Here is a 25,975-nt window from a genome sequence, read left to right on the forward strand (position 1 = left end):
AGATGGTCTGGGCAGGGAAGCCCTGGAATCCCAGAGGATCCCCCTCAAAATTCAGCCAGCTCACTCGCTTGCTCTTGGTCACCCAGGAGTCCTGGGGGGCAGGGCCAGGCCTCCAGGCTTTTGGCATGTGTCTGGTGCAGCCAAGCACATGCTTTCACATGTCTGGAACAAACACGGGGTGGTCATTCCCCCCATTACTCATCCTCTCTCTCACGCTTGACAGCTCTGCTCTCCTTTTGGTGGCAAGACACCCCTGCCAGGGAGGCTCTGGAGCCTTGCAGCCGAGCGGGGATTTGCACCCAGGTCTCCTGCACTCTTGCCCAAGACTTCCTGGCCTCAGCACTTCTAAGTCCTTGGTCAAAATCTGAGGAATGTTTATATGCTGCTTTTCAGTTCAGAAAGTGGGTCACAACACAGGGAATTGCTATTTGGCCATCACTTAATCCAGGTGATGCCTGTCTCCATTGGCCCTTGGAGGAAACAGCTGCAGCCCTCAAAGCTCCAGGCTGCTATGGGGGGGAGGGGGCTTAAAATGCCAAATGCCACAACAGCCTGCCCCCCTCTCCAGCCTTAGATGTCTTATAGGATCTTTCTCAGCAATGCTGCAGTGGCCTCTGTTTGGATGCCCGACTTGCCTCATTCCCCCCCCCCCTTGGCCAGAGAGTCTCTCCCCTTGGTGTTTTCCACATCTACCTTGCAGGGTTCAATTCTCAGACACTTGGGGGGGGGGTCTCCTTCAGGGTCTTTCTCTGCCTTTTGCTCCTTTTCATTGGCAACAACATAGACCTCAAAGTAAGAGATCTCCTTGCACGGTGCTGCCCAGTTGATTTGCCACAGGGGTGTGCTCTTTGCACAACACTTCACCAGAAGAGAACTGCAGGGAGTGGATATCTGTTTTTCTACCTGGCTTTTGCCTGCAGAAGGGAGGTGCAGTACCACACAAGGACACCTTTCTGCCTCCCCAAGAACACCCGGGAAAGTGCTCACTCTTGCTCCAAACATTCGTGTCTGCTGTCCTTAATACTAGGAAGAGCAAAAACACTTTCTCCTTGTTTACTTTTCTAGTAAAAGGGGAGAGGAGAGCACCAGAGTCTCTAATTCTGAAAGTGAAGAGAGGCTTCTTTGGGGAGAAGGGAGCCACAGTTGGAGCATGGCACTCTTGCTCCAGCCGTGCAAGCAACGTGACCAGTCTAAGGAAGCACTCAGTGCCTGTTTCCAGTCTGTGACAGTGAAGGCTCAATCTGACCCCCTACTTCTAAATGCCCTTTTGAAATGGGTCCCTGCCAGTTGTGCATGCTGGTCGGAGAGAGGGGAGCCAGAGGTGTTCCCTTATGTTGTCTTTGGGATCCCGTAGGCAGAGAGAAATGGCTTCTAGCGCTGGGAGTTCTGTTTATAAGTCATAACTAAGTGGCACCACGCAGGCAGCAGTGACCCCTTGCCAGCTTACAGCACTGAAGGTTTTGCAACAGTCCTAAAGCTGGACACTGCCGCACTTTGCCCAACCCTGAGAGCAGGGGGCTCGCCAAGCAGCAACACAGCCTTTTCCCAAAAGTCCACTTTCTGCTACCCACAGTAGGACCCAGGCTGGGCAGTGCAGGAATGTGAACTGGCCCTTCTGCAACATCCTCCCCCACCCTGTAGCTCTAGTCCCTTGGGAGGAGTGGGGAGCAGGTGAATCTGTCCCCCTGGCCTTTTGAACACTAAGGAGGGGCGGTGTTCTGCCTCTGAAACCACCCCACAACTGCCACTCTAAGCAAGAGGAAATGCAATTCCAGAAATGGTGGCCCCTGTGCTGTTAAAACCGCACTTGCAAGAGTTGTCCATTCCCCTTTCCCCAAACCCCTCTGTCAAGCAGTGATTTCTGCAGAGAGAGGCCGGTCCTCTACAAAGACACCCAGCACACCAGTACAGAAATAAGCTTTAATTAGTGAGGGAAAACACATTTCTCATTCATTGGGAATTATGGAGGTGCTGCATCCTCTTCTGGAGTCCTCTACAGAAGCCATAAGCAGGTGACTGCTGGGCACAGATCGATACACACACACACACACACACTCCCACCCCCATTCTAATTTTGTTCCCAGAACCAGTGAAATTGACTACCTACCGCAAGGGAACTGGCAAGCTTGAAAAGATTTTTAAAAGGGGGTCTGGACACATCAGTGGGGAAGAAAGCATCTGAGTGATGCCAGCTGCTGAGCACCTCCCTATCCAGCAGCAGCCTTGCCTCTTCCTGCCCCACCTGTGGACTTCACAGAGGCTACTAGGCTGGGCAGAGGGACAGGCACACGAAATGCCACTGCAGAGCAGCCCTGCTGGAGCAGTTCTGCCCCTCCAAGTCTTGGCCAGAGCCTGCTGGGGCTGGTAGGGGGTTTCTCAACAAGGTGCTGAGAACCAGGGAGGGTACCTCTGCTGACCAGCAGGGCTGAGGACCACACAGTGTTTCCCTTGCAGTCCATTCTGGAGGATGGAATGACTCACTAGCAAACCAGCCTTGGTCTTTCATTCAAGTAATTGGGGGGTGGGGCAGGGGAATTGGCAGCTCAAGGAAAAACCACCCTAAAAACCAAGGGGTTGTGTGTTTTGTTCTCCCTCTCTATTTACAGTTAAAAGACAGGAGGAGAGCTTTCTAAGGGGCAGCACAACAGCAGTCCTGAAAAGGGCTGAAAAGACACCATGAGCTCAGCTCAGGGCACTGCAGTTCAGCTTGATTTAATGCCCAAATGCTGCTGGGCGCAGAATTCCAGAAGGCACAGGAGCAAAGAGCCTTCCCACCCCCACCCTGGGATCACCCCCCACCCATGAACAGGAGCTGGCCTCTTCGCTCCCATCAATTCAATGGGGTGTGCCTTTTCCAACATGCAGCCAGCCTTACAAACCCAACCCTGTGAGGTAGGCCTGCTACTCCTCCTTTAGAGGCACCAGCTGACTTACCGCCAAACCACCCTAAAGATCCACAGCTGCACTGTGACAGGAACCACTCTCTCCCTACTGGCCCGCCAGTTTTGCAGGAGCTACTCCTGGTGCATATTGCCTTATGGCATTCCCCACAACTGCACAGCCCCCTCAAGGGCAGACTTCGGCCAACAGAAGTTCTAGGGTGGCTCCAATGCCCATAAGGAAACCCCTCTGGAGCTGAGGTTCCCCACGAGCTTCCAACTCTCACGCAGCACAGCCATAGCTTCAAACGCATTGGCGCTTGTGGCAGTGGCTGAAAGCCAGGTAACTTTCTGCAGTGTTGCTGGGGGTGGGGGGTGAGGCCCTCTCCTGCAGCCTCCCATTGCTCAGATCTTCAAAATCATTTTTTTGTTTTTAAGACAAAGAAAGAGAGAGAGAAAAAGAGAGAGCCAAAGCAGAGTTGAGCTAGCTAAGTTAGCGGCAGGCTAAAATTCTCCAAACAAAAACACCGTTTAAACTTCCATCCTGTTCTTAATGCAAAAGCAGGAAGCAGCCGAGTGGCGTTCTATGTACATCTATTGCTGTGGTTCTGAGCGCAGGGCGGAGAAGAGTATTGCTCTTTTTGGAGTTCAGGAAAGGAAGGATTTTTTAAAAAATAATAATATAAAACAAACTTTTTTTGGACGAGGAAAAACAAGAGGTCTGATGGACATGGAAGACGCCTCCCTGCCCTCCTTCCTTCCACGTCCTTTTAAGCTCTTGCTTTTAAAAAAGTCATTAGTGAAAAAAGCACTTTTTCCAAACCGCATAACCTGCTTGCTCTAGAAGTCAGAGAAGAAATCTTGAGGGCCCAAGTGAATGATAAAAGGAGCGATGTCGAGAGGTTGGCAATAAGGGCTGTCAATGAAAAAGCCACCTACAGCAGAGGGAAAGAGCAGAGAGGCAAGACAAAAAAAAGAGGGCAGGTTAATTTTCAAAGCCATGTTGGAGGGCCGCTTAAATTTCTCTGCTCTTTCAAGCTGTAAGTGGGGTTTTCATTGCACAACAAGCATTTTTGGATTCCCTTTTTTGCAGCAGAAAAAAGTGCAGAATTTCCTCTAACAGCAACCTCCAGAAACCGGTTACCCCCTTTCTGTGTCTAGAGAGAGATACATATATATATACACTGGTGTATATATATTCAGATCAAAACAAGGAACCAACAGCTTACTCAAGGTTTTCATCAAAGCAGAGAAATGTAAAATATGCAGCAACAGGGCAGGTTACAACGTGGTTAGTAACTCCCAACATGACAAAAAATAATGGAGAGGAAAAAGATGACTTCATATCAAGTACTGGAAATGATGGCCATCACGGTGGAAAAAAGCAGGGCGCCCCACAGCAAGCCGGGGCTGGCCAGGACAGCAGCGACTTTGCAAGCCAGCAGAACCTTTTGGGGGGGGGGGAGTTGGAACTGCTGGCTGAAATTTGTGGCGTTCACAGAGAGCCCCAAAAGGACCCCAAAAGCCAATTTGCCCCAAAAGTCAATTATTGCAGGGAGAGAATCAAGCGATTGCCGTATCTGTTGCCTTGTGGAAGCCGCTGTGCTTTTCCAACTCCGTGATGGCGCCCTTTCATCCATAGGCCAGCGAGACGGGCAAGGCTTTGGCAGTGCTGTTCTCGGTTCAAAGGCAACCCTCGGCCTCCCTCCCAACTCCACCCCGCCCATTTTAAAGGGACTGCCTCGACACGAGCACAGGGGGCAACTAGCAGCTCCCTTGCAGCTGCCCACCCACTCACATTCTCCTTGGAGAGTTTTATTAAAGCACCACAACCACTGGACCAGCAGCAAACGTTAGCAGTGCAAAAGTTATGCAGGAGAAAGTTCCAAAAAGCAGTGATAGGAGGAGGCTTGAAGACATTCCCCCCCAAACCCCACAGCTGTAGTTAATTTCAAGGAAAGCGGCATGTTTATATACTCTGCCCCACAACTCCCCCAGGAGGTTCCTGGCCTTTCTCCATCATCCCACCTGACCCCATCTGGAGAGGGCATGGCCTCAGTGGCAACTCCAGGCCGGGCGGGGAAAGACCCCCATTTGAAACCCCAGAGAGCACTGAGGTCATGGCAGTCAGCACTAAACAAGATGAATTCAGGACCAAGGCAGCATTGTACATTCAAGTGAGCAGAGTAAGAAAGGCTGCCGCCACCTTCAGACAGCACAACACGATTACCAGAGGAACCACAAATGGGTGGAAAGAGCAGCACCAGTGCTTGAGTCGTGGTGGGAGTGGTGCCTTAATAACAGCCCCTGTGCCTTTGCCTTTGAGTCCCCACTCCCGTTTTAAGAAAATGAAGAGGAACCCTTGAGAACAGCAGATGCTCCCTTTTTTCCCCCTGATCTCACAGCGGGAGAGACATGTGCTCACACATTAAGAACCACAACATTACAGAAGGGAGCTACTGGCCTATGGCTGAAACGTCTTGACTTTCCACAGCAGCACTGGATGAGACCAGGACAATTAAAAAGGTAGCAAGTTTTCATGGGGGGACCGTGTTGCTGCTTTAGATTCTCAGAACTCTGCAAGGTTTGGGGGCAAAGGGAGGAGTGGGAGAGAAAGGCGGACTCTGAAGTTTTAGCTCCGGAAAAAAACCACCACCAACCAGTGTGCGTTACAAAATCCAAGACTGAGTGAAGGAGGCCACAAGAACTTCTGGGCTGTGTTTCTTTTTAGAAGAAAAGCACTTTTTGGAACAGGAGAATCTAATGGTGACGGTGCATTTTTCCCCCTTTGCTGGGCTGGATGCAAGTGATGGCATGACAAAGATCTCACTGACGGCCAGGGAAGGGCCCAAAACCCGTTTCATGAGTTGCTGCACTCAAACTACAGGGGTTTATCCTTGCCTTTCCTCTGCCAGCATCTGCCTGACAAGTGGAACTCCTGGGGCAATCTGTGATTCTCACCATATCCCTACTCTTCTAAGTTTCTCAAGCAGCCAAACCTTCTTTCCCAGTCTACCATTTCATTTTGGGGAGGGGGGAAGTAAGGAACAAGGGGATTCTGTTCTTGTCTGCTTGCAAAAAAGACATGTGTCTGTCACAAGCAGCAGCACAGAGAAGCACACCAGGGGTTATAAACTTAAATGCCATACTAGCAAATTATCTCAAAGAACTAGCCCTGAACTGCCTCCTTCCAACAAATGAGCTGCGATGGTATGGGTATCTGTTCTGCACTGGAAAGCCTGGCCTTTGCAGTTACAAAGCTCTAAGGACTTTAGGCCTTCTCTGTCATAAGGAGTAAAGGTCTCTCTTGGGCGGGACTGATGGTTCCTTTTAAGCCCTCGGGCGCCAGAACAGCCCTGCAGCAAAGGTGGGTCTCGTGTTAGGAAACAGGCAAATACTCTCCATTACAACAAAAACCGGTTTTATTTCGTGATCAGCGTTTTAGACTCTATACATCCTTCACAAGTTTTAAAATTTTACATAATTCGGATACTTCGTTTAAAACAAAAACAAAACCAAAAAGATTTTAAGCCTCTAAGCTTCTTCCCTATAAACAGAAGGCTGGTATTATAAGTTATTTTGGAAAAAAAAAGAACAAAAAAATGAGGTAACCATTTTTCACAGACTGTTTTGTTTAATCTTCAAGTTTTTAGATAACTAACTTGTGTTAAAATAAAAAAGGAGAAAAAATGGTGTCTGCTCAAGGAAACCAGGACTAGAAGGCAGGCAGGCAGGCCTGTTGTCTGTCTGTCTGTCTGTCTGTCTCTTGCTTGCGGCTAACATTCGGGCCTGTACTGTGGCAGTCACTCAGTGGGCTAAAAGAAGGAGTAGTGGGGCAAGGGATAGGTGGGCAGTTTCATGACTGGCAACAGAAGCATTCTCTTGGGCAAACCTAGAGAGAGAAGAAACCAACAGGACTCTGGGTAAGACATCTGAGAGGCAGATTCAAAAAAGCAAGGGGGATGAATGGCAGATTGGGACGCAGCATCAGCTCAGGGGTTAGCGTCACCCCCCAACCAGCCTGGAGCTGCAGGGCTGTCAACAGTTTCTCAGCAGATAGTCTGGCATCACTGAGACCTACTCTGGAGCCCAAAAGAAGGGCTGTGCTTGGTCTGTGGGCAGACAGACCTCAGCCCCACATTGCATGTGCAGAAGCTGCGTGGCACAGCTCCCTCAGGACCCCTGGGCAGCTGCTGCGCAGGGCTTGTGGGGAAGGAGGGGGTCTGCCCCAGAACCTGTTCCCTCCCTTCTGCCAGGGTTAACATGTTAATATTCTTGTGGCCTCGCAAAAGAGTCTGTGTCGGTGCTTGTTTTGGGTTGGTTTTTCCTTTTGGCTCTTTTTTAGATTTTTTTTTCATTAAAAAACAGCAACAAAACACACATTTCCCATTTGAAGGTCTCGAGATCTTTTTTCGGCTACGTGTCTGTTTTAGAAATCAGAAAGCAGCAACAGCAGGTGTTCCAAGAGGGTCAGGATGGTCAGAGTGAAACTTTCCCACATGCAAAACAGCTTCACAGAGGCAGAGAAAGAAAGAGAGAGAGGTAGAGAGAGAGAGAGAGAGAGAGACGGAGGGACCGCAGAGCGCTGCGTCCCAGGACTCAGCACCACAACCAACCAAACATTTCCAAAACAACGATTCATTTATGCAGAGCACGAGGGCAGCCCCTCCAACACGAGCCTTTGGAGTCAGCAGTGGGTCCAGCGCACACCGAGCAGGGAGGGAGGGGCAAAGTTTGGGTTTCCCCAGGACTCTTCCAAATTGCTGCCAAGCTTGGACCTAGTCCTCAGTGGGCAGACCAGGTCAGCCCTTGCCCTCACCGTCCTCATCCTCTTGCAGAGACATCTGCCAGTGGAATGCCCCAGCCCCAAATCATGGTGCAGGATTGGGGGGAGTCTGGCACCAGGGCTGGAGTGCTGGTTGCTGCGCTCCCGGAACAGCAACGTGGGACAAGGATCAGTGGGGTGGATGAACTGCCCCCCAGCTCAAGGCTGAAAACACCAGCGCACAGTCTGGAAGCACGAGCAAGGGAGCTGAACAGAGCCTCAGCTCAGCCCAGGCAGCTGGGATGCTGGCTTTGGTTTGGTGCCACAGATTCAAGTTGCTCTAGAACAGAGTTTCTCAAACTGTGGGCTGGGACCCACGTAGAGGGTTGTGACCTCTTCTGGCAGAGCCTCCAATGAAAATGCAGGTGATGGAAGGATCAGATAACTAATTGCCTCAAGTCCTGAGGCTACTCAAAAACCAGAGAGCTGCTGACTGCCCTGCCAAGAGCCCAGATCCAGATGTTTGCAGGCTTGTGTAAATATAGGAAGATCAATGTTTGCGTGTCTTTTGTGGTGAGTTTTTTTTCCAGGCCCATCCATGACAGGTAGTGGGGGCAGCTGAAGCCTGGCCACAGAAGCCTTGAGGCAATTCATTAGGGCTGCCTCGTTACTGAAAAATGGATCATGTTCTTGCAAATATTACTTGAAAGAATATTTTTACTTATTTACTTTCTAGATCAGCTTTTTTTTTTAAAGTCTTGTAAAGCTAGCAGGGTCCTGACAGAGTGTCGTTTTAAAAAGAGGGTCCCAGTGCTAAAAAGTTGGCAGTGGCAGTCGCTCGGCCATTGCTCTAGGACAGGGGTGTCCAAAGTTTTTGGCAGGAGGGCCGCATCATCTCTGTGACACTGTGTTGGGGGCCGGGGGGAAAAAAGAATTAATTTACATTTAAAATTTGAATAAATTTACATAAGTTTACATAAATGAATATATTAAAGATGAACTTATATGAACGAATGAAGGTCTTGCAATAGCTCAAGGCCTATAAAAGGCCTGGCACGAAGCAAGGCTGGCCTTTCCTCTGATGCCACTACTGCCTCACAGACGCGCAACAGCAAGCAGTGAGGGAGCCCTCATCCCACAGTGCACATTAGAGGTCGCCCTCACACTGAAAGCAGTTGCGTTGGGCCAGCACGGGCTCCAGCAAGTCTCCCAAGGGCCATCGGCTCACTGGAGACTGGGGGCTCCCTGAGGGCCGCATTGGGAGTCCTCAAGGGCCGCAAGTGGCCCCAGGGCCGGGGTTTGGGCACCCCTGCTCTAGGAGGTGCACACCACTTGGAGCCGCTTGTCAGCAGCAAGGCGGCACAGACGTTTTTGGACGCACGAATGCACAAGCATCCAGTTCTGTGCAGGGAGAAATCCAGTTTCGGCATTGTCAAGAACACGGGCGGGTGAGCTCTGGAATTTGGCAGAGAGGCCAAACTTACACCACCAAAATGGGGGCCCCACAGTCAGGGCAGACCGTGTCACCAATGGTGCGCGTAAAGTTGGAGCTGAAAGCTGCCATGAGCCACCATAACGGTGCCACGCAGCCAGAAACAGAGCAGGACAGGAGGGGATGGGTGGAGACTTCGAAAGGCACGATCGTGCCAGAGCCGGTGCCCCTCAGAAGGTGCTGCTGCTGGAACAGCATTCCCCAGACTTTCCACAGCACGAGCTGCTCTTCTCAGACCCCCTTGCAAGATCTGAGGATCGGTCCTTCCAGGGTGTCTGCACACCCTTCAGAGGAGCAGTCTCCCACCCCCTCAGGACATTAGCATCCGTTGCCAAATCAGGCTTTGAAAGCGACTCATGCAGAGTCACAGCAGTGGCCCAAGCGTGTGCCACTTCTGCTCAATCTGCATCCACCCAGAGCGACTCCCAGATGTCCTAAGCCAGACGTGGCAAGGAAGAATTCCCCACTCCTCTGCCCCAAGTGAAGCGGACTGGAAGGGGTCTGCTGGCTGCTCATGCAGCAGCAAGATGGGCACCCTCCACTGAGAGCTGGGTCCTCCAGGCTCACGGGAGCCTTTGACAACTTTCCGGTGACACAACGGGTGCGGCAGCAGCTGCTGCAAAGGCCCCTGGAGTCCTTCTCCCTGTGCGTGTGGGGCGTGGACTAGATCCGCTGCTGCCTGCAAATGGCCTGGCCCCGCACTGCTGCTGCATAAAACTACATTCAAAGGAACCCAAAGAGCCAAGTTCGTCGCTGATCCGGTAGGGCTGAGGGGGGGGGAGAAGAGCCACGCGCTAAGGTATGTGTTGGGGAAGAGAGCTCAGCGCACTGACTCCGCTGGACAGGTCTGGGGCAGCCAGTTCATGGACAGCCACGGCAGCCACATGCCTTCGTGTCACATCACTCAGCTGCCAGGACAAGCAGGGGTGGGGGCAGTCCGGAACAGACTGTATGAGACCCCAGCTGCCCAGCTTGGTTGTCAGGGGCTGGGATGTGGGGGGGGGGGCACACAGACACACTTGCTGCCATTTGCCATGAACCAGGAAAAGCACCCAGACCTTAGCCACAGGCAGTCAGCCAGCGTCAGAGAGCTCTGGTGTGGGAACAGGAGAATGACGTGCTTTGATTTTTGGCCCTTCGGTGTGCTTTGAATGGAGCATAAAACAGCTGGAAGAGAGGAGGAGGAGGACTGTTTGGGGTGGGGGTGGGGAAGAGCCTCCGTTCTGGTACGAGGGGGCAACAGGCAGTTAGAACAAGCAGCCCTTCCACAGGCAGGCAAAGCAAGGAGGCAAGGCGGGGGGAGAGGCTCCAACCAGGACAGGAACAGCCAGGCTCGCCAAGGGCCATCCAAAGGGGCGCGGGAGGCACTGCGCCCACCACACCAGGGCAGGGGAGGGCAGCTGTTCTCCCAACAAATCACACACCACAACACTGGGGGGGGGGTTGCCCCCGAGAGTCAACGTACATACCACGAGGTGTCAGAGAGGAGAGGGACTGTACATACCGTAAGCCGGTGCAGCGGTGGCGGCAGCACTGTAGCCGTAGGGCGCCCCGTAGCCTGCAAGAGGAACAGACAGAGGGGCTGACAAGGGTCTGCGGCCAGCGGAGGCAGGAAGGCCGTGCTTGCAGGTGTCTCTGCAGTGACTCACGGATCCCGCGCCTTTGCAAAACACGCAAAAAGCAGCTAAAACGCAGCAAGACAGACACAAAGCAGAACCCACAGCCTGCACCTGCACTGCACAGCCACCTTCACCACCGCCGAAACAGACTGTGGCAAAAGCAGCCAGGGCAACAGCTGATGCAGAAGGAACCCACCACAGGCAACTTATCTGGTCATGGAGTGCCAAAGGCAGGACCCCTCAATCCCAGGGGATCTGGGGGGAAACAACTTAGCCGCCCCTGGCCTAAGTGTTCTGGACCTGAACATATACACATTTATTTGTCCCAGTCAACAGGAAGGGCCACCCTGGATCCCTCTCAGGGTCAAGCAGTCTGGCTGCATCCTGGTGCCTGCCCCCTCTTGGGGTGGGAACGGCTCTGGAGAAGGAAGTGCACTTGCAGAAGGACCAACATGCTCCCCTCCAAGCACTGGCTGGGTGCAGAGAAAGGAGAAGTCTTTCCCTTCTCCACTGCCCAAGAGCCTCTAAGCGGGAATACAGAGCACAGAACCACCCCAGGCTCCACTCCGGAGCTTGCTTGGCACCAAGAGTGGCCGGTTCACCTTTGCACAAAATCCAACAGGGTTGGCCATACCTGGCGCCAGGTAGCCAGCTGCAGCCGCTGCCCCGACAAAAGCACCTCGCGCAAGGGCTCCTCTCCCTCGGCCTCGAGCTGCCTGGACCGCCGCCGACATGGCTGTGTTGACGAGCCCTTTTGTCTGTGCAGGAGGGGCAAGAGAGAGATGGAACTTTGAGGCAGGCCAGGTGAGGAAAGATTGCTGGCCAGGACAACCTGCTCTGAGCAGAGTTGGTGCACTTTTTTTTTTTAAATGCATATCGGGTCCGTTCTAGAAAGCAGGATATGACCCTGTGACTTTGTGGATCTTGGCCCTCTGTGGCAAGGGGAGAGAAAAGCACTGCCCCCCCCCCAAAAAATCTCAGCCCAGCCCCAGATTGTGGGGAGAAGTTCCAGAAAAGGCCGGTACCCTTTGAGCTCAAGATGGGGCAGCAGCCTGAAGAGTGACAGACTCTAGTCCAAGTTCAAGAGCCACAACAGAGAAGAGGGGAAGGAGTCCTGCTTTTACACAACCCACAGCTCACTTGTGGAACTCACAGCTACAGGGTGCAGCACCAGCCACCAACTTGGACAGCTTTAGAAGGGAACTAGACAAATTCACAGGGCGGTGGGAGGAAGAAAGGCCTTTCAGCAGGGCTTCTGCAGCCTGTCCTCTGACTGCTGTGACTCTTGGCTTTGCCTCTCTCCCTGGCTCCACGCTGCCTCCCCTGGCTGTTGCCTTTAAACCCTGCTGCCTGTGGGCTTCCTCCAAGGCAGGCCTTCAGCCTACACCAGGAGGAGCTGCAGAGGGAGTGGCACAGAACAAGGTGACATTCTGCAATAGTTTCCTTCAGTGGGGATTCAGGTGTGGTGCTGAAGGTTGACTGGACAAGGTGGGCTGGAGGGAGGCAGTTCTAAGCAGGGGGGGGCTGCAGGGAGGACACACAGAGCCCCTTCCCCAGGGCTTCTGCTGCCGGAGCCAAGCCTGGTCTGATGCCTGCCCTGCACCTTTCCCAGCTGACTAGCTGAAATCCAGCAAGTACTGACCACGGTCTCCTCTGCCCCTAGGCAGGCATCACTTGACCTCAGCACCGCTACTGACCCTCAGCTGATGACGGGGTATATCTGAGGGCTTCAGCCTGCCCAGAGGCCCAACTCCCAAGAGGCCTCTCTGCAGAGGTACCACCTCCCCTGCAGCAGCAGCCCCTGGCAAGACTTGCCTGCGGGATGATCTTCTTCTTCTTGCTGGCAGCAGCGTTGGGGCCAGAGAAGAGCTTCTCGAGTGCTGCCAGCGCAGCACTGGCTTTTGCCACTTTCTTGTTGGGGCCAGAGCCACGGAACTTCTGCCCGTCCACTTCTACCTGGAAGGAGACAGGAGGTTTACACCACCCTCCTCGAGAAGGGGCTGGCATTCCTCCCTTGCCAGAATACTTCCAGTTGGGGGAGGGGGCATCACCCGACAAAACTGAGTGTCACACCAAAGGAGAGGCTCTCCTCGCCCTGCTCAGCGACATGACAAAGCACTCTGTCCACGAGACACGGCAGCAGTCACTTGCTGAGAGGGCTTGGAAAGGAGGACTGACCTATCTGCTGAGAAGGGGACAGTGCCTGGCAGTGGGCGATACTGAGCTTCCAGCATCAGGGGCAGTGCATCAGCAAGTACTGACCGAAGGGAGGCTTCCTAGAAGAGGCTGATCAGCCACTGTGGACGTGCAAGGAGACCCAGTTTCTCTCTGCCCTGCCCTCCAGCACCTGCACCACGAGGGACAAAGCAGCAGAGAGCCCCCCGCCCCAGGCCCTCACCTCCATCACAAAGCGCTTGTCATGGCTGCCGCCTGTCTCGGAGATGAGCTCGTACTTGAGGCCACGCCGCTTCTCGTTCAGCTCCATCACCGGGTTCTTGCCACTCGCCGTGAGGATGGGACCCTGAGTTCTCACCTGGGGGAAGGCAAAGGCACAAGCCGCCTCCGTCTCTGAACTCCAAAGCCCCAAACACTTTCCTGGCTGGGAAGTTGCTTCAGCCACTTCGCTTGCGCCTTTGGGAGACGTGCTCATCAGAACCAGGCACAGCCTTCCAGGACAGCCACACCACAGACCACCAGCACAAGAGCACAGAACAACACGTGAAGATGGGGGGGGGGGAACATGTGCCTGAAGCACTTTGCACACCTGTCATGCAGGGGCAACACGTTCTGGTCATTGGCAGGCAGTCACATGTTCTCAGAGAAGTGCCACACAGTCAGGGGCCTCCTTAGTCAGAGAGCTGCACAACCTAAGAGCCGCCCCTCACTCCAGGTTGCTCCCGGCTCTGACAGGAGCCTGGCACCTGCCTGTCCACCCCCTCACCTTCTGCTCAGCCGAACACAAACATCCCTCTCCAAAAGGCAGCCCTGCAGGAGTGACTGCGAGCTGGAAGTTTCCAGTTACCCAGAGGCACCTGCTCTGGTGCTGAGTAAGGAGATCGGCTTACCCGCTCCTCGCCCCGGGCGAAGGCCCCTTGACCCACACAGGCAGGGTCAGAGCAGAGGCCACGCTACTTATGCTGAGAAACGGGGGTGGGGGGGGGGATCAGATGGGCCACTGACGCCACATGCCCAGCCCCACTGAACAGAGCCTCCTTGGAAGCAAGGACCCAGCAGGAGATTGGGACAGATTTCCAGAAGCCAACCCTGGACTGGACTAAAGAGATAAATGCTCACAGAGTAAAGCCCTTGGTGTCAGGAGCAGAGTTTGCAGGCACAGAATGTCAGGACAGGGCTGGTCACAGCAGAACTGGAAAACAGCCCCACTGTGTAGTTGTGCACTGCCATTTAACCCTTGGAAGACTCTGCTTGCTTCCCCTCTCTCTCTTTCATTGACTGGCTTCTTAAGAGAGATTCCAGAGCCCCCAGAAGCCCTGGCAGGCAGCAAGGCTGAGAACAGATTGCAGCCAGTCTGAGCAGCCAGGCTCAGGCCAGGCAGACCAATGTTTTTCAACATAAGGACAAGTGGTCCAGTATTGTGGGGGGGGCCCCCTCCGGCAGGCACTGTTCAGCCACTTTGTCCACCACCTTTGGTCCTGGGTGCCAGCGGCACTCTGGAAATCTCCGTTTCCATTAAAAAGAAGTTCAATTAGAAAGAAGTTTCTCATGGGGGGAAGTGAGTACAAGCACCCCCCGGTCCCCCAATATTCTCGGTGAACTGAAGAATGCGACGTGCAGGGAGGCAGCCAGCATGCTACAGGGAGGAGACTAACCAAATGTTAACAGGAAGCAGGACGGTTCCATGGTGTGCCACGGAGAACCACGGACACCAGACCCACAGATACTGGGGGTTGCCTGTACATTTGTGGAGGCCTGAGCTAAGAGGAGTAGCTGGGGGGGCCTCTTTCTCTACTGAACGACAATTCCCTGTGAGGAGTTAACACACGCAAGGGTGGGGGGAGAAGACGGCACCCACCTCCAAGGTAGCAGAGGTGTCGACTGTAGAATTTCCAGTATTATTGCTAGAGTTTGAAGATACGGTCTCGTTCTTGCTTTCCGTGTCTGACTTTTCGTCAGAGCTCGTGCATTCCATGTCTGCCTCGAAACTGGTGGGGTAGCCCATTGCTTGCAGCACCTGGGTTTAGGAGAAGCAAGGAGCCCCACTGAGTGCCACTGCTGCAGCAGGGCCTGAGGGGGCAGCGAGATCTGGGCCGGATTCACGCAAGCACCCACACTGCCTCCAGGGCGAGGGAGGACTGAGGGAACAGGCAGTGCTTGGCGAGTCAAAAATACCACATCAAAACGCCTGGAAACTGGGGAGGGGGCAGGAATCGTCCCTGGGCAGAAAGAGAACAAAAGCCGCTACCAGGTATTTTGGGCCCCTTTCATGTTCAAAGCAGGCACAACAGAAAGGGGGGAAAAGTCCTCCGGGTTCCAAAAATGGAGAAGAGAAAGCCCAGAGTTTGTCAGATGAACTTTCTGCAAAGCAAAGTTCTCATTCCGACACACACAAAAAAGCGCCGGAGAGAAAAAAGGACAGACAGGGCTGCCCCAAGGCCTCTCTTGCCAAACTCTGCCAGCTTGGAAGAAGGGGAGTCGACCCTCCTTCCTCTGCAGCAGGTCGCAAATGAGCTTCTTTCAAGGGCCCATGGCAATGACACCAGCATCACCCTTCCTCTCCTGGACCAGGGTGAGTGGGTTTCTGGAGATCCAAATCCCACCCACCCTAACTTTCCTTTGCTTGCAAAGCAAGCAAAAGCTATGCACAGGGAACCAGACAAGCCCCTCTGCTCCAGGTTTCCTAGCCTTGAGCACAAGGTCAAAGAGCAGCCCACGCCATTGCTTGGCCTGGCAGCCTTACCTTCACGGCAACATGAAGCTTGGCGGTTTTCTTGGAAGGCCCCGAAGCTTCGTACGTCGTGCCGTCCACATCCACAGACATGGTGAAGACGGGGGCGTGGACGGGCCCCGACTGCGAGAGCAGCTTGTACTGCAGGCCGGGCCGGATCTGGTTCAGGCGCATCAAGGCATTCACGAGATCTATTGCTTTGCTGTCAAGGACTGGGGGGGGGGGGAGAGCAGAGATAGAGCAAGGAGGTGGCTGTGGATCCTGACTGCAAGGAAGCACAGGCAGGAAGGGGGCAGGGCTCACACTCTCTCCTTTCCAGAGCCTCCCTGCACAGGAAGCAAAAGGGGACTCCATGCTCAGGGTACAGATTATACAAATAGTGCGCCATCAGTGCAAGGAGGCAGTCAAACTCAGAGGCCTCCATACCAAGAGCTTACAAACTAAAATTTTAATGGGGGTGGGGAAGCAAGAAAGCTACACAAACCACCCCAGCAGTGATAGTTCCCAAAGCCGTGTCTGAGCGGCACCAACTGCACAATTCACTGACACAGGATTGCCAACATACTCTCTGGCCTGGCCGCTCCTGTGACCTGAAGACACAGAAATTCTCCAGGGAATCTTTTCCCAGCACTGAAGATGAGAGGAGGGAAGAGCTCTCCCCTCCTGCAAAGGTGTCTGAGCTCTAGAAAGCTTCCAGAGAAAAGCTGGCAACCCCTCCCAAATTCCAAGGCCTCTTTCTCAAGTAGACACACACCCCCCACATCCCAGCAGAGCACTGGCTGGTTGGGCAAGTCTGTTGCAGTGGGTGGAACAGGCAGGACTGCAGAGAGACTCACAGGGTAGAGCTGAGGAAGGAAGACCCCAGTGGGGCCTCACACAGCCCTTCTTTGCACCCAGTTCCCCCTTCCCAGAACCCACTCCCGGGCATCCTCACTTTTCCTCAAGTTGCGTTTCATCTTCTTGTTGGGGTCTTTCTCGTCCCCTAACCCGTCTTCAAAGGGCCTCTTCAGAGCCGAGGGACCTGCACCTACAGAGACAAGATTTCTCTTCGTTATATGGTGACTTTAGGCCTGTGACAGAACAAGCACTCAGCTCTCACTGGCAGCAGGAGGGACAGGTGGCAATTCTTGCACCTCGGCCACCACAAGCCTCAGGAGCCAAGTAAGAACATCAGAAGACTCCTGCTGGATCAAGCCAAAGGTCCGTCTGGTCCAGCTTTCTGCATCTCGCAGCGGCCCACCAGGTGCCTCAGAGACACTGGAGACCTGCCACTCCCCTGCAGCTGGCATTTAGACACAGCCTCCTGCCAAAACCAGGAGGTTGCACGTACCCATCACGGCTCATAAACCTTTCCTCCAGAAATCTGTCCACTCCCCTTTCAAAGGCATCTAAAAGGTCTCCAGAAGATGGCCCCAAGGCTGGCCCCAAGTTGGCGGGAGGGTTGCCCGAGCCTGCGCAGAGGGCTGTTTTATTCCAAATCCACACCGAGTGAGTGGAAAAACCCCTTGCGTGGGTGGGATCGGGGCAACAAAGCCACCCTGAACAAGACCCGGGCCAGAACAGTTCAGCTCTGCAACTCTCCTCAGCACTTGGTGGAACGGCAGACAACCCACCCACGTGTCAGGAAGTTAATGCCGCACAGCCACCCGTGTATTCAAATGCGCAAAGAGAGCAGCCTGTTTTTGGCTCCAGACACAAGCCCCGAGGGTGAAGGCCCTGCTTGCCCCTGAAACTCCCTTGACGGCCTTTGGCAGGCAGCTCCAAGAGCCCTTGCCACTCACTGACAAGGAGGGGCAAGGCAGAAGCCCTCGACCAGGCCCTCCCAGCCCCACGACACAAGCCCAGGCCTTGCTGCTCTCCAACCTAGCCAGACATCCCCCCCAACTCCACACTCAGCAGGTTCTATTTTTAAGAAAGGCTTAATGGTCCAAAGAGGCAACACAGCCAGGAAATGAGAACCAGCAAGAAGAGGGGAAAGAGAGACAATATTGACGCTGCGTTTCAGCAAACCCCAGATTTATGGCTGAGCACAGAGTGCCCTGCCTCCTCTGGGGAGAGGCTGCAGTGTTTGGCGGCCGACAGACTGACTCAGCCGCGCCAGGTGAGCGCTGCAGGGAAGACTGTTCGGCCAGCAGGTGCCGGGTGCAAGGCTGGCAAAGAGGTCTGGAAACCAGGGAGGGGGCTACACTTGGCCCAGTAAGCACCCCCAGCACCTCCAACCCTCCATTCCACCACCTTTCCCAATGCTGTGTGCCACGGAGGTAGGCTGGCACGAGAGACAGCACTCTGCCTGCTGGTTTTCTTGCACATTTGTGGGTGTCCTAGTCCCATACCTTCCCTCAACCACCCTGCAAGGTAGGCAAGATTGCGAACAGAGAGAGAGAGAAAGGGGGGGCAGGCCCAGCAAAGCTTTGTCCTGGCTGGGTGGGTGGGGCTTTCCAGAGGACCTGCACAGAGTTCTCCACACCCACTCCTCCCTCTTGGCGACACCCACCTTCTTTGTCGTTCCCTGACCAGGAATACTTCTGGAATGACTTATTGGACGGGAGGGGGTCCATTTCCAGCACCTTGTAAATCTGGCCAAAAGCGGACAGTCTCAGCGCATGCTGCAGAATGACACATGGAGGAGGAGAAGAAGGGGAGTTAACGGGGGGCCTCTACAGGCTGGGACCTGGGTTTCTGGAAGACAGCCTCCCTCGGCAGGCGGGGCCTGAACGTGTGCTTCTGGGAAGCCCCGTTCTGTCTGAAGAACAGCAGGAGGAGACAGGCATGGCACCCAAGGGAAGCCCACCTTCGTACACATTCTGGTGGACCGGGGAAGAGTGCCACCTTTCTACTGCCCATTTGTGCCTCTCTTGTGGATGAGCCTGTGGCTAGGGGAGTTGGCATCTTGCTGTCACTGCCACCTCCAGCAGCCCCTCTCTGGACTCATGAAGACCTGAAACCACGACTCCCCAAGGCCACCCCTCCAGCCCCCTCTCACCTGGGCACTGTGGGTGATGGCTTCTCTTTGTTGAACAGTCAGGTTGGACAAGGCATCTGTTGGCTCCCGCTCGCAGGGGTCGTGCACGCCAGGCCCGCCTGCGGGACGACAAGACAAGACAAGGCTGGTCACCACGCTGGTTCCACAAGGGCCAGCTACGTCGGGCTGCAGCAGAACCACAACACACCTCCGTCACAGGCGACGAGCTATGAGAAGCAGGTTGCCTGGCTGCAAAATGAAAGGGAGGGGCAACTGGGTCTCTTGCTGCCTTGTGTGCCCCCTGAGGCATCTGGTGGGCCGCTGTGAGATACAGGAAGCTGGCCTAGGTGGGCCTTTGCCCTGATCCAGCAGGGCTGTTCTTAGGTTCTTAACTACAATTCCCAGGAAGCCTTGCAGGTCTCTTGTTATCTGGTGTGCTCCCTGGGGCATTTGGTGGGCCGCTGTGAGATACAGGAAGCTGGACTAGATGGGCCTCTGGCCTGATCCAGTGAGGCTGTTCTTATGTTCTTAAACTACAATTCCCAGGAGGCCTTGCAGGTCTCTTGTTATCTGGTGTGCTCCCTGGGGCATTTGGTGGGCCGCTGTGAGATACAGGAAGCTGGACTAGATGGGCCTGTGGCCTGATCCAGTGGGGCTGTTCTTATGTTCTTAACTACAGTTCCCAGGAAGCCTTGCAGGTCTCTTGTTATCTGGTGTGCTCCCTGGGGCATTTGGTGGGCCGCTGTGAGATACAGGAAGCTGGACTAGATGGGCCTTTGCCCTGATCCAGCAGGAGTCTTCTAAGGTTTAAGAGACTTCTGTTCCAAATTTACAAATGATTCCTTTGCTGCGGAATCGTTTTAGGGATTGCGTTTTATGCGGTTCCTTGAGGACCACTTTAGCATCAAGTTGTTGCAATGGCTTTAAATCTCATCAGCCTTCAGGCCTGCCCCAATGGAGGAAGGGGGGAGGAGGAGAGTTTCTTTTGTTGCCAGCTGTGGTGGTCCGTTCTTCACACTCTCTAGTGGTGTGTGGGGGAAGTGCTCGCTTGGTAAGACGCTGAAAGTGACCGAAGGCTGTCTCCCCCCCCCAGACCTTGCAGACCACTCCTCAGGAAGTGGTCCACACCTATGGTCCACAGACTATAGGCTGGGAACCAGTGCCCCAGGGAGATGGGACCTTGAGCAATGGCACGTCCCCTTCTGCCTCTCCCCCACCCTTCCCATGAGTCAGGAAGTGCTTCTTGGACTCGTGGGACTTACAGAGAAGAGACTGGCATTAAGGACACCAGCCAAGCTGAAGAAGAGCACCTGCCGCCAGCCTCCAGGAGCAGTCCTTACCAGGTAGTAGAATCCCTGATGCCAGACACTCCATCACTCTCCTCAGGGCCTCGCCAGCACCCAGGGGTCTATTGCACGTACCGATGGCTTTCTCACAGAGGAGTTCCAGTGGCTGGAAGGCAAGCAAATGGTGGTCAGGGTGAGCATGGCCAGTGAGAAGAGATGCGTCCAACCGTGGCTTCTGTGCTGGACTTGTCACATCAGCTGCACTACGGGAATGGGAGGGCCACTGCAGGGCTGCAGCCTGGTGGGAACTTGCTTGTGACATCTGCATACAAGGCAACGAGGGGGGTGAACAGACAGACGCATCAAGCACTCAGTTGAGTTGAATGCTTGATAGCCGATACAACAGACCCATTGGCTGCCTGAACCAGGCCTGTCAGTATTCATGCAGACATCGCTTGCACAGCCCCAGCTGAACCTGACATTTACGCGACTGATCATCGCTGCACTTCTTAAATGCGTGCACTTTTTAGGGGAGCTGGCCAGATGGAGAGGTGCTGAAAGACACGCCAAAAGACAACTGCTGCCACCCCACGCCCTGTGGGAAAGGGGGGAGCTGCACCCACTTCCATTTGCTCCAGCAGAACTTCCATAGGAGAAATCCCCAAATGGGATCGGGCCCAGTGCAGGGCAACGGAACCCATTTCCGATGGGGCAGTTCTGGTCCTTCCATAAGGATACCAGCAAGAGAAGCGACCCAGCCTAGGAGCACAAATCCCCCAAGGCATTGAGTACCCGTAAAGCAGAAGTCCCCAAACAGGGAGGCCAGTTCCATGGGGCAGTGCAGGATGCTCACCACCTGACACAACACTGAAGACCAAAGGAGAGGCTCAGCGGGGCAGAGCTCCATGTGCAAGGTTCATGCTGCACAAAAAGCCCAGCCAGCTGCTCTGTGTGTCTTACCTGTTTGCAGCATTGCGTCAGGTGCATGGAACCCAAAGTAACTGGCACGGATGGCACTGCCACTTACTTCCGGATGCCAAGCTCCGTGCTGCAGCACAGAGGGCGGCACCACAGACCACTGCCATACAAGAACAAAGGACCTGAAATCTTTCTGGAGTGAAGGGACGGTGGGGACGCACATATTCCAAAACCGCAAGGTCAATTCCCTCCATCAACCGCCTTCCTCCCCATGGAGGTGGCGCAAGTGTCCACCTGTTATCGCTGCCTCTCCTTTGCTCTGCCCTGACTTACCCATCCTTTCAGCGGCGCCCACGTGGGGACTCGGTTGCACAAATCTCGCAGAATACGCAGCACAATTACACAAGACTTTAGTCCGTTTGCCCTGGCCTAAAACAAACAGAACTGTTCCAGTTCACCTGTACCAATCCTGATTTAAAACAATTTAAAAAAAAAAAAAGCTTTAAAGAAATAAATAATTTTAACCGTGTTCAGAGCTATGGGGAACAGGCTCTTTAAAAAAAAAAAAGTTACTAGGTTAGCGGTTTTAATAAAATCAAAACTCATGCAATAACCATAACAAAAAAGGAGTTTTCAAGAATAAAGGGGGGGGGGAAGAGGGGAATTGCTCTTTAAAAACAATAACAGAAAACAGCATGGAGACAGCTGCAGCACCACACCAGACCAGCCATCTCAATCTAACATCTACACTGAGAGAGCGCAGTGAAGAAAAGTCTGCAAATAGCCAGCCGTTGAGGAAGGTGCTGGGAAAACTCAGGAAGGAGAAGGCACTTCAGGTGGGGGGGGACACAAAAGGCACCTTGCAAGGCTACGATAAGGTAAGAATGAAAAGCCAACCTGAAACCATTTGGCGTGCCGCAGAGACGCCAAAGCATCAAGGCATTTCTGCCTGTCCAGTAAGTCCGGAGGGTCTTTCATCGGAACACTGTCTACTGGGGAAAGGGGAATACAAGAAAACAAAAAGAAGAGAGACAGACACAATTTGACCAAGGGGGCTTCTGTCACAAGTACACTCAACAGCGGTAGCACGGGGGGGCGGGGGTTAATAAGAGTCCCAGAAGTAGCTTTTTTAAACCCAGTTTTTGTTTCTTTTTTCCCCTCCAATGGCAGCAAATATGCAATAAGCAAACACAACAGAGGCAGTCAATCTGGGATCTTATTTAAAACAAAACAAAAAAAGGAAAACATTTTGGGGAGGACAATACAAATTGTGGCCTTTTGCCTCATCCCTGCCAACCGCATCAGGTGTCGCAGTGAGAGAGGAAGAAAAAAAAAAATTAGCCAGCCAGCAGAAAGCCTTCCAAATGTTTGGCAGTATTTTTGTTGCCCAGGCATGGTTTTTGGGGGGCGGGGGGAGGCCCAACTGCTCTCTCTGGATATGTTGGTAATTATTTAGCTCAGTTTGAAATGCTCAATCAAATCCTTAAAGGTTCTCCAATCTCCCCATCCAAGAAGGTCTTGTGACAATGATCAGACACCACCATGAAAATCCCAGGGGCCAGGGTGACAGTCTGAGGAACCCAAAACAAGTTCTCAGCCAGGACTATGACCTGGAAGCAGTCAGGATTCGGCCAGACAGCAAGTGCAGTCTCCGCTGAAGTTCACACTCTGTTTTCAGAGCTCCTTTTTAAAATAAGCACCTTGCATTTTTCTATGTAGCAAGTGGATTTTCGAGGCAACTTCTGGCTACTGTGGATAATCTCCTGCGTTTTAAGTCTGCAGGAAACACAGGGGGTTGCTGCTGCCTGTATCTGGGAAGGGACAGAAGCCCAGACCAGCACTAAATGGAAAGCTTAACATGTTTGGAAAGGGGGCTGTTAAGGGGAGGGCAAGAGACGCTGAGCCTTGAAAACTTGTGTCTGGTGTGGGGGGAAAAGGGATGTTTTTGTCTTCTCTCAGTGTTAGAACCAGACTGGAAACTGACAGGTGGGAGATTCCAGACAGGCACAGCAGGTCCGTGGGACTCACTGTCACCAGATAGAGATGTCCGAAGGGGATCACAGATTCACAAAAGGCCAAAACGATGGGCTCAGAGGGGTTACATTCCTCTAAATACCAGCTGCAGGGAAGCTATGGTGGGAGAGCGGTCTGTGTTTCTCGCCTGCTGCTTGGGGACTGAGGGAACCCAGGATGCCGGGAGAGGTTGCCCCCTTTGGCCTGATCCAGCAGGCTTGTCTTTGCGCTTATGAACTTCAGAGCACTTTCCTTGCATGCAGGATGTCCCACATTCAGGATCCTGGCATCCTCACTTATCTTTAGGAAAGTTTCTCTCCCCCCAAGACCCTGGGAAGCAGCTGCAGCAGCTGCCAATCACAGCAGGCCAGACTGGACTCTGCTCCCTTTGGCAGGGCTGAGCTGTGCTGCTGAAAAGCAGATGTCATTGTTTGAGTTCCTGCCGAACTCTCTTCCAACAGCTGGATAAAGGCAAATCGGAAGCCTGCAGCTGGCTTGGCAGAGCACCAGATGTCCTACGGATTCTGCTTCTTGGCACTTGGGAAATGACTATCGAAGATATAACACCCTTATCTGCTAGCACTGGTGCAAACTTCCACTAGGAAAACGTGGTGGGCTTCATAGCCATCTTGCCTATTAGGGTAAGGGGAAAGGGAGCTACCCTTCCCATTAAGAAACATGCTTCTATCAAAACAGAGGGATAAGCTGTATCTGAGCCTCAGGGAGACTGCCGGGCTGTCTTAGTCTGGAGTCTTTCTGGCACTGACAGAAAGAGACAACAAAGCACCACAAAGTTATTGTCCAACCCCAATGAACTTTGCAGCAGATATTTGCATTGTTCTCTCATGACCCTCGACAAAGGAATTGCAGCACAAAGGTTCATCCACGCCACACCCAATAAAGCTGTGAAATTGTGGATGGGATTAGTTGCCAAGTTGTCGTCTAACAAAAGCAGGGGGGAAGGTGCTTTGGAGGGCACTTTAGGTGGTTTTGAGAGTTTTGGTTTATTGCTCCAATGTTTGTGTCTTTCAGGCACTGCAATTTTTCATTCCTCGAGGGTGACCTTTTGTATGGAACAAAGCACATGTTTCATGCGCAGGGTACAATAGAAACATCTGCTTCAAGATCATGCATTTGTAAAAAAAGAACATCAACCATCCATGAGTGAGTAGGACTCTCCTGAAGAAGTTAGGAAAACACGAGAAGAGATTGGCCGGCTGCAAGGCAGAGACGGCACAGCTACACCTTGCCAGGAAGTTGCACCACCGGGTAACCATTAATGCAGCCGGCAAAGCAAGCACAATCTTGGGGCGGGGGGGTGTCACACATGGGGAATTGGCTCAGGTTAGAAAGAGAGATGCTCTATGCCTTAATGCGTTACCCGGGAGGAAGGTCACCAATACCACAAGAGCAGCTGAGGGCTTCCACGGTGCCTGTTCCATGATAAAAAGTGAAGCGTCAGGTGGACCTTCGAGAGCAGCCAGGCCGCTGAGGAGGTCAACCTGGAGGAGGTCTTCTCAAGGCAGCTCTGCGTGCCATTGCAGGCAGTCAATGTGTGAGAATCAAATATCCAAGGGGAACGAGAGATGGAGAGGAAGGGGGCAGCGTGGAGGGGTGGGTGGCTCTCAGAACCAAGGCCTTGATTTGGCCCCCTCCCTTCATGCTCTGACCGTCAATTGTAGAACAAGCACTAGCAAGTGTGAGGTGCTGAACAGCAGGTGGGGGCAAGAAGGGCAAGTGTGGAAGACCGCCATGCAGGCCTGTCCACCAGAGCTCCCCTCCTCCTCCTCCCTTTCCCACTGGTCACGGAGTTTGCCCCACACCCAAACACACACAGGCCAGCTTTGGAAGCCAGGCTGGGGCTCAGCGTTGCAAGGACAGCAGCATCCATTAGTCCCCTTCGCCTCCACTGGGCCAATTCACACCGCAACTTGCCCTTGCTCACATGTCCACTTATCTCAAAGAGGCATGGAGAAAGGGTCAAGGGCTCCGGGTCATCACCAGGGCATCATTTCTCCCCTCCAAACTCCAGCCAAGACTGAACGAAGTTTGGGGGTCGGTGCCACAGGATAACCCCCAGTGCAAGCAGGAGCTCATTTATTTATATCAGTGTTATTCGAACTGTGAGGCGCGGCTCTTTAGGGAGGCGCCAGGAACTCAAAGCGGAGGCGCAGGATGTCCTCTCGCAGCGATACAGTCACACCCCTGGGCAGAATAAGAGCCTTCTTTTTTTTAAAGCAGAAGAAACGGGAGTTGCTCAGCTGCTCCCTCCAAGAGCGACTGCGAGAGGGGCTGCTGCACCCTTCTCCCTCCACTGAGACTGCTGCCTTCTGTGTTCCCCGTATGTTGTTGCCAAAGCTCTTCGACTCCAACCCCCATCTGGCAAGTCCCAAGCATGCTCAGCTTGCAGTCCTGAACCCTCACTGGTCCTTGTCTGGTTGGTTCCTGGGATCGCTTCTCATCAAAGTGAAATCTCTCTTTTCAACCCCCTCCCTCTTCCCCCTTTCAGTCTCCAAACCTTCCTGCTTTCCTCCCCCTCCCCTTAAAGTTGTTTCCATGCAGTTGGCAAAGGGGGAGGGGAGAGACAGGCACACACTTTACTTGGCCAGGAACAGAAAAAGGGTACTGTTTTTAAAGTGATTTATTAATCTTGTTGTTTGACTGAAGAGGAGAGGCTGTATTTTTAAAGTGATGAACCTTGCTATTTGAAGGGAATACTTATCAGCCATTGATGAAGTGATTGCCAGCCCAATCCTATCCACACTTTCCTGGGAGTAAGCCCCATTGACTCTAATGGGACTTACTTCTGAGTAGGCATGCGTAGGATTGGGCTGTGCATCTCCTAGCATAGGAGACAAATCAGCTTCCTAACCAAACCCTTATCAGCTCTGATATATTTTCATGGTCTATTTTTGTTTTCCCCACCAGCTGCTGGAAAAATTAAATTAAATTAAATTAATAAAGGGTTCGATCCTATCCAAGGAGAATGGGAGAAATGACTAGTTGGACTGGGGTCCACAGGGGTGTGTGTGTGTAATGTTGGTCAGACTGGTTGCTCACAAAGTTCATTTGATAACACAATTCTATTGGTATGCTTACAAAGTTAAAAAAATGAGTCTTCCTGGACCAGACAAA

General features: G+C 53.2%; 1 protein-coding gene across 7 annotated transcripts in view; it reads right to left on the reverse strand.

Annotated features, from left to right (window-relative positions):
• Positions 1–1,952: 1,952 nt before the first annotated feature.
• The window catches only part of STRBP (spermatid perinuclear RNA binding protein), a 60,566-nt gene continuing 36,543 nt past the window's right edge, over positions 1,953–25,975 (reverse strand). Inside the window, exons 6-18 of one of the 7 annotated variants that reach the window (XM_066610566.1) lie at positions 21,725–21,816; positions 21,161–21,256; positions 19,964–20,075; positions 18,645–18,742; positions 18,156–18,267; positions 16,596–16,688; positions 15,674–15,873; positions 14,789–14,947; positions 13,154–13,288; positions 12,571–12,707; positions 11,390–11,513; positions 10,641–10,694; positions 1,953–3,814 (exon numbers count right to left, since the gene is read on the reverse strand). In XM_066610566.1, coding sequence (XP_066466663.1) covers positions 3,650–3,814; positions 10,641–10,694; positions 11,390–11,513; positions 12,571–12,707; positions 13,154–13,288; positions 14,789–14,947; positions 15,674–15,873; positions 16,596–16,688; positions 18,156–18,267; positions 18,645–18,742; positions 19,964–20,075; positions 21,161–21,256; positions 21,725–21,816 — 1,577 coding nt within the window. In that variant the 3' untranslated portion in view covers positions 1,953–3,649. Of the gene's footprint in view, positions 3,815–6,302; positions 6,772–10,640; positions 10,695–11,389; positions 11,514–12,570; positions 12,712–13,153; positions 13,289–14,788; positions 14,948–15,673; positions 15,874–16,595; positions 16,689–18,155; positions 18,268–18,644; positions 18,743–19,963; positions 20,076–21,160; positions 21,257–21,724; positions 21,820–25,975 lie in introns of those variants that run through there. The other 6 variants (XM_066610565.1, XM_066610568.1, XM_066610567.1 and 3 more) reach the window with 6 other exon arrangements.

This window comes from Tiliqua scincoides, chromosome 16 (genome assembly GCF_035046505.1).
Source record: "Tiliqua scincoides isolate rTilSci1 chromosome 16, rTilSci1.hap2, whole genome shotgun sequence".
NCBI lineage: Eukaryota > Metazoa > Chordata > Lepidosauria > Squamata > Scincidae > Tiliqua > Tiliqua scincoides.